The 11,619-nt window shown below is 44.3% G+C and overlaps 1 protein-coding gene across 1 annotated transcript; it reads left to right on the top strand.

Annotated features, from left to right (window-relative positions):
* Positions 1–631: 631 nt before the first annotated feature.
* On the top strand, positions 632–10,142 carry CD3E (CD3 epsilon subunit of T-cell receptor complex). Its single transcript, XM_069470461.1, has 9 exons — positions 632–677; positions 791–898; positions 2,831–2,851; positions 3,644–3,658; positions 6,060–6,077; positions 6,488–6,709; positions 7,523–7,690; positions 8,580–8,626; positions 9,527–10,142. Exons 2-9 carry the CDS (start codon positions 850–852, stop codon positions 9,581–9,583), a joined length of 597 nt encoding a protein of 198 aa, XP_069326562.1. The 5' UTR covers positions 632–677; positions 791–849; the 3' UTR covers positions 9,584–10,142.
* Positions 10,143–11,619: the final 1,477 nt, after the last annotated feature.

Raw genomic sequence — 11,619 nt, 5'->3', positions numbered from 1 at the left:
GAGCCTTAGTTCGATCAAGTATGAAATGGGGCTAAAAATAATACCTACCTGAGAGGGTTGTTTTGAGGATTAAGTGAGTTATGCCAGTAAAGCCCTTACCGCAGTGCCTGGATATAATACCCATTCAATTAATGCATGCTTAAAAATAAAGGCTCACACCAGCAGACTTTGACACCGTCCCTCTTTACCCTTTCCAACATTGAGTCCTGTGTTTTTAAGTATTTCTATAAAGTTTGTAGGCCAAAACAATGGCATCTCATGGTTTTAAGCCAACAAGTTTTGTGAATAAGATGGTTGTACCCTGCTGCTCCACACCAGGCACACCATAAAGAAAGCAAATATTCAACGCTCCTCTCTCTTCCTGTTACAGCTTACTGGGGGGTGGGGTGGTATCTGAGAAAGGAGCCCCTGTGTGGAGGTACATTGTTCATGGCCTGGGCCACTAAATGGCAGGTGTTTTTCACAGCGCCTTCAGGTTTCACAGACTCCACTTGCTTGTCCTTATAGGAAGGCTGTGGGGCCCCGCTCTCCTCAGCCAAGCCAGGTGGAGGCCTGTGCCTTGAACGTTTCCAAGAGAGGTTAGAACCAGCAGGCCCAGCAGCCCCGGACGACACTTCCTGTGTGGGGTTCAAAAACCCGCCTCCCCTCCCAGCCTCGGGTGCTTGCTTCGGAAAATGGTGAGTCTCCCTCTGAGAAAGACCCCTTTTTGATGCTAGCATTGCAAACAATGGCCCCAGGGGCCTTATCTCCAGCAGATGTTTTGAAAAAGTCCTCTGATTTCTTTTTTCAGAAGTTATAAGCCGACTTGTCTCCGCCATCTTAGTAGAGTAAGCGTCCTGTGAGAGGAAGATGCAGTCGGGCACTCTCTGGAGAGTTCTGGGACTCTGCCTCTTATCAGGTGAGTGGGGTGGAATGAAAAAGGGTGATGTGTCTCCAGACCACTGGGAGGCTCACGGCCTTACCTGGCACTGCCCAGTGGCACCAAGGAGCCTCAATTTAATAGAACATGTAAGGAACTGTTTGTGCTGCGTTAGGGTGGAGAATTAGAGCCAGAGGCTAACGAAAAAGATAAGCCACAGATGCCTGGGGGAGGGTTCCGGGAACAGTCAAAGAAAAGCAGTGGGGATGATCCTATCTTTGACCAAATTCTGTTGGTGAATTTACCCAGCCCTTAAGAACTAACAGAAAAGAGGTTAGAAGAGCAAAGCTCCACTCCATGTTTTGGGGAGATCAAATAGTTGAACCCAAACTGCACAGGGTATATATAGCAAGTTTAGCATCTTTGAGACAATAAAAACCCTCCTAATTTTCAGTCTTTTTTAGGTGACCAAGAGCTTTCAATTAGTTTAGGCCTTTTTGAAGCAAGGTGGGATATAAATTGATAAAAAACTAAGACCATTTACATATTTCTTATGAAATAAATAATATTTTCTAAAAAGTTGCCATTTACTGAGTGCCAGATACTATGTAAAGAAAAAATTCTTTACATGTGTTAACTGATTTAATCCTTACTTCCACCTTGGAAGGAAGGTGTTATATCCCCTATTGTACAAATGAAGACATAGATACTCAAAAAAGTTAAATAACTTGTTTAAAACCACACAGTAAGTGCTGAAGCTGATCTGGAAAATCGGGATTTCTGTCTGCAAGGCCTATGCTTTGTGTGACTGTATCGCATGAGACAAAATGGCTCACGATGGTTTTATTTCAAAAACCTAGAAAAGGCTATCCCAGCTGGGGCGCCTAGCTCAGAGCCACAGCTATGATGCCTCCACTTCCTTCAACATTTTGGGTTTCTCAAACTTAAATGTGCACACAAATCAGCTGGGGTTCTTGTTAAAATGCAGCTTCTGTTTCAGGAATCCTCCAGTGGGGACTGAGATCCCACATGTCTACTAAGCTCTCAAGGTTATCAATCTGCTACTGGTCCAAGGAACACATTGAGTAGCAGAGGCAGGATATGACTCCTGCAGGGAGTGGCCAGGCATTTTCTTAGAGAGCTATGGTATTTTCTAAGAAAAAATTATGCTTTTTCTTAAAAGAAAAAAAAGAAAGAAAGAAAGAAAAAAAATACAGAATATCAAAGACCCAAGCACCCCTAGAAATTTGGCATCATAAGAACATACCCAGTCTGCTCTGGGCATAGGGCAGTAGGGAGCGTGTCTCACCAATGTAGAGGCTTTGCTAAAAGAAAGGTCTAGATATACAGAAAATTTTCAGGCAATGCCAGGGAAACTGGTCATTGTAATGAATCCAAGTTACCACTCAGTGAGGAGACTTTGGAGGGCCCTGTGGAAATGTGATCAAGCTCTTCAACACACAGGCTCTAATTGATGAGTAATCGGGGTTTCAGATATTTCCACCTCTGTCTCAAGCAGAAAACAAATGGAAAAACTGAACCATCAGACAAGCAGGAGCTAGAGATGGAACAAGAATCCCAATGTTCATACCCAACCAAGGGCTTGTTTTTCTTCCACAGAGACCAACTTTCAAAATGGAGTCTTGGTTGCAAAATTCTTTTGCTATTTCTCCAGTCATCCAAAAAGCAGTCCTAACTTTTTTGGATTTCTGCTTGCCAAATACTTCATATTTCATATTTAATGCTAGATGCTATCTTGCTCTATTGCCTCCCAAATTGCCCAGGAACCCCTGGTCAATACTCAGCAACAAGTTCACTTTCCTGAGGTATAGAAATGACTGTGATCTAACTGTGGTTGAGAAGGACTTCAGATGTCATACATGGTTGGACTGGAATACAGCCCTTTTTCTGTTTGGAATTGCAGGCACCCACAATATTTACTAACTTTTTTTATTATTATTTATTTTCTAGTTGGTGCCTGGGGGCAGGAAGGTAAGATATGTGATCTTTCTTTGTTGTAAAATCAGCCCAGCATTCTTTGTATTTATGAGTAGAGCTTTCTCTCAGCCTCTCACAGAACTTCCACAGAGACCAGTGAAAGGAATTGCTCCCATGTTTTCCTTTGCCTTTTTTTCATAAGTCTAGGGATATTTCTAGCTGAGAGAAGCAACAGAGATCATAGGAAATAACAAGTCTTAATTATTGAAAAGAAAAATTGAGACTGTTAAATTAAGTTGAAAATGCCAACCATTCTCATTTGTTTGCATTTTACATTTGCTGTGAGATTTTGTGGAGGTTGTGTGGCAAGAATGCATGCACAGGGTCACTCTAGGTAAGCCTCTGGGGAAATATTCGGGTACATACTCAGAATCACATGTCTGAATGCTCTGAATATGTGTCTACATGTGTGTTCATGTCTGTGCACACGCATGAGTGTGCCTAGCCTGGACTTACTTTCTCAAGAATAACGGTAGAGTCCGAGTGTTGGTACACTGGAAGCCTCTCTATCCAATCAGCTCTTCCAAACTGAGTAAACCAATGGTGTATTTAAATGCAAGCACTGTCCTCGTCTACATTGCCCCGTGGAGCCATTTTTGTAAATAGCCATCAGATATTTAATATAGGATATAAGGCTCAAAACAGCTTTTCATATACAGCCAAGAAAACTTGAAGGTCCATTGTTTCCAAAAGGTTGAGGGAAGAGTCCTAACCCATGGGAGGAGGGTCTGATTGTAGCTGCTGATAGAAATATTACTAATGGCTTCTTATCATTTTCCTTTTCAGATAATGAAGAAACTGGTAAGAGGATTTTCACTCTATATGATCTCTTCAAATGTGGAACAATTTTACTTAAATTCAGCCGATTAAAAAAAAATGTGGAACAAAATGATCATAGAGGACAGGCACAGTAATAAGCACTGAGAACATGAACTAGTAAAAGGAAAATACAGCTATCTTTCAATGGAATCTGTATGAAACGTGCCTGTATTTGTTGCTAACTGTCATGTCTTGTTATAGCTACGAGTGTATGTATCCCTGAGCGTACAGTCAGGGAAGAACACAAATGTAGATGTGGGTTGGAGCTACTATGCATTTTTGTATAAACCGTGAGATCCTTGAAGGCAGAGACAGTGTCTCATTTACCTAGCCCAGGGTCTGGCATGTATTAGGTGTTCAATGAATATTTTTTGAATGAATAAATGAACAAAACACACGAACGCATTGCTAATTCCCTCCTCTCAAGAAGCCATTGGTCTTGTGTGAGAGACAACTGATAATACAGTCGTTTTAAAAAGAAAATGTTGCATGCTAGGATATGCGTAGATACAGAGTAAACAAGGTTGTTATGAGGATTGAATGAATAATTTATTTAAGGCACTTAGAAGATTATCTGACATAGAAGACAGTCGGTAAATTTCAGCTATTATATGGAAAGCATGCCGACTATAGATAATAAGCATGAAGTTTATTGAGCATGCATGTTTTAGATATTGCTCTAAATATTTTACCTGAATTCCTTCATTTAATTCTTCTAACATCCCTGTTCTACAGATAAAAAAAGCAAAGGCTGAACTGTCCGATCACAGAGACATAAATGCAGATTTATATGATACTGAAGCTCATTTTCTTAACCATTATGAAATGCTGTCTCTGGATATGTATAAAATCTTTATGAGAACACTTATGTCTAAGCATAGACATCTAGGCCCTTGTATGAGCATGAATAAGTCTAAGCTCTGCTACTGAGTTTATGCCAATTAAAGTTGTGAGCAATTTTCTTTACATTCCTTTTTTCAAACAAACATACCGAGCAGAATATAATGTCTATTTACTTTTAAGTTATTTTATTTATGATGTCTAGTTCACTTAACATTTCTAAGAAACACCAGTGTTGAAAAATTATTTATGAGTCAAAATAATATCAAGTGTCTATTGTCATTACACTCAACTCCCAATTATTAGCAAGTAGAAGATGTGGGGAATAATTTGTTTGCATTCTGTTCCGTCTCGTCCAGAGGGCTGCCTGAGCAACTGGGTCAGAGCTCAGTTCTGTTTTCCATGGTAGCAAGACCCCAAGAAGGAAAAGAGGAAAGGAAATAACATCTTTCTTGAGCATATGCTATGTGCATTCACTTTCACCTTCATAATCCCTTTAATTCTCATAAAAACCCTGTGAGGTGGGTGTTTTAGCTCCGCTTCCCTGATAAGGAAATTGAGGCTCAGAGAAGTTAAATGATTTGCCCTTGGTCACACAGACTAGGGCAGATCTGGGATTCAAACACAAGGCTTGCGACCCTGAGTCCAGTGCTCTTTCCCCAGGAGCATGCTGTCTCTGAGCACCACCACCTCTCCTCTCTTCCAGCAGCCATGCCCAGGTGCCTCAGAGCTCAGTGTTTCAGCCACAAGTTTTCCAGGAAACAAGGATAGACCCCAGCCCTACCTCCCAGGGCAAAACTAACTGCCGTGGGGAATTTGGCTACATCCCCGGGTGGCTTTAGTGGCTCATGAGTTGATTTCATCTGTCCACACCAATGGGCCCTCCCTCTGACAAAAATAACTGAGAATTGATTATATTCAAAGATAACATAAAGCCAACTTTTATTGGAAGAACCATTTCCTGAAAATGTGTAGGTGATTTACATCATTTAAAGGCAATAACAGAGAAAATTATACGTAATAAGAAGAAAGATGTTTGTTCTCTATTATGAAGGACTCTGTTAGCTATAAGAAATAATTTCTGAATAATGAGAAACAGGTAAGCTAAGAATGAGTTCTTCAGTGGTGTAGAGGTCTTCATCTCTGAGAAGGCCCTTTCATATCTGCAATATGGTTCTGGCTAATGCCAGAGGCAAGAGGGTACTCCTGAAGGCTTCCAGAATTTTTCAGCCTTAGTGCTTTAAGATTTTCTGAGCTTCAGAGGATCTGGGTCTAGAAGCACATCCTGGTATATTCTTAATTTGAGGTACCTGAGTTGTATCTATAAGCTAAGTTACTTATATCTATGAGCTAAGTTATATCTATGAGCTAAATCTCATGACTAGGTACATACCTCACCTTCAAGACTCGGGGGTCCCTAAATGATGAGACCCTCTTTGGGAATTCTTGGAGGCAGTGTTTAGTCCCACTAGAAAAATTTTACCTACTATTTAAACTTAAACTGGAATATTTTCTTACCACTCTTTCCTTCTTTCATTTTCAGGTGATCTTACACCGAGACGTGAGTTTATCAATCTTTTGTTTATTCCCTGTCTGAGGATGCAGATTGGTGGGAAAAGGAGAAAGAACTGATTGAGAGAGTTTAACCCCAAAAACTGAGGTCCTCCCAACTGTATATTCTCATCTCCCATTTCAGAAAGTTTCCAGATACTAATGTTCATCCTCCCCTTCCCAAGTCCCCATGTCCCTGCCTAAACTCTGAAGCCACCTTCAAAACGTTCTCTAGCTTTCGTTCCCCGACACATCCCCTCTTCCACACCCTCCAGCCACTAGAACTCCCTTCTAACAAGCAAATCTAAGACTCTATGACAGATGTCTTCCTGCGTTTGATTCTTTTGTCACTAATTTGCCTTTTCTGAAAATGTCCTGGTTTCTCCCTCCAATTTCCCTTCTTTCTCTCCCGTTCCTCAGCATATCAAGTCTCCATCTCAGGAACCACAGTAGAAGTGACATGCCCTCTGGACCTTGGATCTGAGATAACCTGGGAAAGAAATGGTCAAACGTTATCCGATCATCAGAACGAGAAGCAGCTATTACAGAAGGAATTTTCAGAGATGGAGGGCAACGGTTATTACATCTGCTACACAGGCAACTCGAAGGAAACGAACCACTATCTCTACCTGAGAGCAAGAGGTAATACAGGTCTCCAGAAAAGGCCCCCGTAGACCCCTTAGGGAGGACCATCTCAAAGGGCAATTCTCAATGATTTCCCCTAACCCAACTCACAGTGCCTCGGCATCTTTGTGCTTCCTCCTACACTCAATCCTGGGACTCTCTGGTGCCACACAGCATTAGCATTCTCTGGAATATAGATAGAACACCAATAGGGGGCTGTCCGGGTAACCCCAGTCTGTGCTAGATCTAAAATAGCAACTTCCCAAGGGACAGGATTGGGTCATTTACATTGTCTCACACCCAGAACTATAGCAGTGAGTTTATCTGATGCTATATCCAGAGATAAATTTTTCAGAAGGACTTGCAAAAAAGACTCAAAACTATTATCATAAAACATCATAAACTTAGGCATAATTATAAAATAATAATGATAGCTAACATTTAGTGAGTACTTATTAAGTTTCAAGCACTGTACAAAAACACTTACCAGGGATTTTTTCATGTAATCCTCTCAACAACCATATGAGTTGTTTTATTCCCATTTTGTAGACGAGGAATCAGAGGCTTCATGAGTTGAAAACACATTTCAGAATTCTCACAGCTAGTGAGTAATGAAGCTGGGATTCGAACCCGGGATTCAAGCTTCTACCCATAACCACCATACTTTGCTTATTGTTGTTATAACCATATTGAAAGGGATGGTTCTGGCCGTGGCAAGCATGTGAGCATGGAAGGGAGAATGGCCTTCATTGTTCCTTCCTCATCTCCAGTGTCCTCATGTCTTCCTTTCTCAGTGGAATTCTCCTCTTCTCCCCACCCCTATCCCCACAGTGTGTGAGAAGTGCGTGGAGGTGGATGTGACGGCGGTGGCCATAGTTGTCATAGTCGACGTCTGCTTCACTCTGGGCTTGATGATGTTTGTTTATTACTGGAGCAAGAACAGAAAGGCCAAGGCCAAGCCTGTGACACGAGGCATGGGTGGTGGTGGCAGGCCCAGGGGTAAGACTGTGGAGTTGGGTCGGCGGAGATTCCTGCCAAGGGGGCCATGCAGCCTGGGCCAGGATGGGTGGCACATCCACAGCTAGGTCAAAACAGCTTCTGCCTGTAATCCTAGCACTCTGGGAGGCCGAGGCGGGGAGGATAGCTTGAGGTCAGGAGTTCGAGATCAGCCTGAGCAAGAGCGAGACCCCATCTCTACAAAAAAAAAAAAAAAATAGAAAGAAATTAACTGGACAACTAAAAATATATATATATAAAAATTAGCCAGACATGGTGGCGCATGCCCGTAGTCCCAACTACTCGGGAGGCTGAAGCAGAAGGATGGCTTGAGCCCAGGGGTTTGAGGTTGCTGTGAGCGAGGCTGACACCATGGCACTCTAGCCCAGGCAACAGAGTGAGACTCTACCTCAAAAAAAAAAAAAAAAACAGCTTCTACCAGGCATTCACTCTGACGCCATGGTATCAACAGAGGATTTTTGAATCTCAGATCACTTCTCTCCTTCCCACTCTAGAAAAGTGTAAAAAAGTTTATGAGCGTGATGGGCTTCCTCAAACGCCTATCAGTGCTCTGCAGTAATCAGATTCCATCCCCTACCTGTGGGAAGAGAAACTCTGAGATATTAGTACCTTCCTTTTCCTTTCCCTTCCCCCTGGGGAAAGAAACAATGGGAGGACCTTGAGCTGAGGACAGTCACAAAATGATGAGAACGGCATGGGGGTCCTTAGAGATGGGACAAAAGAGAGAGGAGAAAGGGTGGCCGAATGGGAAAGGGAGTCGTAGAGAACAAAGGGGTTGCGGTCCTCCAGTGGGATCTCATTGGCACAGTCAGTGCTGCAAGATTGGTGTTCCCTCATGAAAACAAAGACTTTTCCCTTCTCTCTTCTGCAGGACAAAACAAGGAGAGGCCACCACCTGTTCCTAACCCAGACTACGAGGTAACAGGGGATAGAGTGGGCCAGGAAGCTGGGTGGTGGGGAGTCCGTCTAGGGGGAGAGGGGAACAGGTGAGACCGTCCATCTCTTCTGCAGCATACTTCAAAGCCCTGCACTCAGGGATCCCACAGCAACCCACCATGTGCCCACCTCTGCCTCCTCCATGGTAGAACAGGACCACCTCAAGGATGTATAGCTCCCACAACAAGAAGAGGTGGTGGGCTGGGGGGAGACACACTCCTCTTTCTCTGGCTTATTCATCATCTGGGATACAGCCATAGAGAATATCATATATGCAAACTCTAACACAATAAATTTAGAGAGGATATTCCACAAGCATGCATCAGCGTAAGTCATACCAGTTATTAAAATACTTCATTGGTAAATAGCTCCAAGCTTCTCCCACCCCAACCCACCCTATGTCACACACACACACACACACACAGACATACACACAGAGCTAGACATCACAGCCCCTCCACCACTGGGCTGCCTCTTGATTTGGGGTAACTAAAGAGTTAATGTCTGACACAGCAGTGTGTGCACTACCAGCCGTTAAATATTTTGAATATCACACCTGGATAAACTCAACAAATATTTACTGGGCACCAGCCAAGCATGTAGTATTTACTTAAGCATTAGTGACTTCTTTAACCCTAAGGAAAGCCCGGGGAGGTGGGTCTCTAGAGTCCCATTTTTGAGATGAGAAAGCTGAGGCTCACAAAAGGAGGTGACTGGGTCAAGTCTCCTACCCATCTGCATCAAGTTAGAATTCGAGCCTGCCTCCTGACTCCAAGTCCAAAGTTCTTTCCGCTGCACTAAAGCTAGATCTTTAGTGCCCTTTCTTTCTTAAGAAGCACATCTTCCCACCTTACTGACCACCCCCTCTCCCTTCCACCCTAGCCCATCCGGAAAGGCCAGCGGGATCTGTATTCTGGCTTGAATCAGAGAGGCGTCTGAGGACAGACTGCCAAGAGCAGAACGCTGCCTCCCACTGGCTCCTCTCCCGGCACCCTGCTTCTCCCTGTTCCCTGGTCAAGTCTTGGACCCCACAAGAGGATTGTTCCTGAACTGCATGGTGAACTCGTACCCTACAGCCTTGTCCCCAGCTCCCTCCTTCCTGCCTGCTCTGCTGGCGTTGGCCATTGCTGCTTCGTTGTCCTTTGAAACATTATCGCTAGTTATGTCCTCACACCTGGCCTGCCCCTCTTGTCAGGATATTTATTTCTGTTATTCACTCCCTGCCAACTCCTCCTGTCCCCCATGGATGTCACTTCTCCCTTCAGCTCCCTCCTTCTTCTGTATGTAAGTTGTCCCCCATTCCGTCGACCTCTCTATTTTTCCTGCTCTCTGCTTTGCAGCCCTCTCTGGGGATGCACTAGGTAGATACTGGCAGAGGTCCTGTCCCACTCACAGATCCTGCCCAGGGCCAACCCCCTGCTACCTGCCCTCATCTCCACCTAAGCCACTGCATGGCTATTCGCAACTCCGCAAATGTGCTGGCTGCTCTCAGCTGAGAGAGAGAAAATAAAGTGTATTTGGCTGAAAGAGTTGCTGGTCCTCTTTTCTGGGAGGCCCTTGTTTCCTAAGACCACATAGGTCCTCACTACATTTTACTAAATTCTCTGCTATGATCCCATATGTGAGCACTGCCTACTTTCACAGCTAGTGGGGGCATTATCTGAAGCTCTCTTTGGAGAGGGCATCAGAGAAAGAGAGAGAGAGCTAGAGAGAGAGAGAGAGACAGGTGAAAGAAAGAAAAAGAGAGAGAGAAAGAAGGAAAGAAACAAAAAGGAATGAAGAAAAGAAGGAAGGAAGAAAAGAGAGAGAGAGAGAGAGAAAGGAAGGGGAGAAAGAAGGAAAAGTTTCCTTCTCTTGGAGGAAAACATCAAAAATGGCAGAAAGTGACTGATGGATCCCTGATGGAGTGGTCAGTTCAGAAAATGGGCAGATAGAAACAGAGGCCTTGAAAGGCAGATGAAGGTAACAGAAGAGAAGGGTGGAGGTGTAAGGGGGGTTTGGGGGTAGACGCAGGTTTCCATAAACTGCCAGGAAGAGCCGCTGAGCCGGGGCTGGGGAAGTAGAGGAGGGAGGTGCTCTCAAGCAGGCCGCGCTCCCCCGCCCCAGAGGCAGGCTGCGGTTAGGCAGTGCAGGATGTGGGCTGCGCTTGCTTCTTCGCACCCTGGGCTGAGGGGGAGAGAGGTGCAGCAGCAGCCAGGGGCCCAGAGGCCGGTGTGGGAAGGCTTCGTTCTCAGCTTCCCACAGCACACTCAGCTTGCAGAGAGAGCTGGCCGGAGCACCCAGGAGCCGTCTTAGTCCAGCTTCCCTGCCCAACTAAAACGTGAGACAACACAGGTGAAAACAATAGCTTTTACGACATTGGACACCAGGCGACAATGGTCAGTGATCCCTGAGAGGTGGGGAAAAACAAGGGACGCCCTAGGATTGTTCCCACTTACCACCTAGAGAGAGCTCCCAGGCTGTGGTGCAGGGAGGGAGACCCCAGGCAGAGCCCAGAGATCTCCCTGAGGTGAGGAGACAGAGACGGGAAGCCAAGAATTCTAGAGTTTATAGAAGAGAGTGCAAGTGATGAGAGAGATGCACCCGGAGAGACCCAGAGATCCACAAAGGGCCCTTACTATAGCTTGGATGTTTGTCACCCCCTCCCCCCCCTGCCGAACTTCATGGTGAAATTTCATCCCAATAAATTTTGACAGCTTAAAAAAGTGTACACATTCCTTGAAAAAGCTCACTGAAGGTGAAATAAATAACCTGAATATCCCTTTATCTATTAAATAAATTGAATTTTTCGTTAAAAAAAAACTTCCCAGAAAGAAAACTGCAGACATAGATGGCTTCACTGGTAAAATCTACCAGACATTTGAAGAGGAAATAATACCTGTTCTATACAAACCCTTCCAGAAAACTGAAGAAGGAAATTTTTCCAACTCAATCTATAGAGACCAGATTTACCCTGTGTTGATGACCCTCATTAA

The sequence above is a fragment of the Eulemur rufifrons genome, chromosome 6, assembly GCF_041146395.1.
Source record: "Eulemur rufifrons isolate Redbay chromosome 6, OSU_ERuf_1, whole genome shotgun sequence".
Lineage (NCBI taxonomy): Eukaryota > Metazoa > Chordata > Mammalia > Primates > Lemuridae > Eulemur > Eulemur rufifrons.
This window is presented reverse-complemented; position numbering and strand designations above follow the sequence as displayed.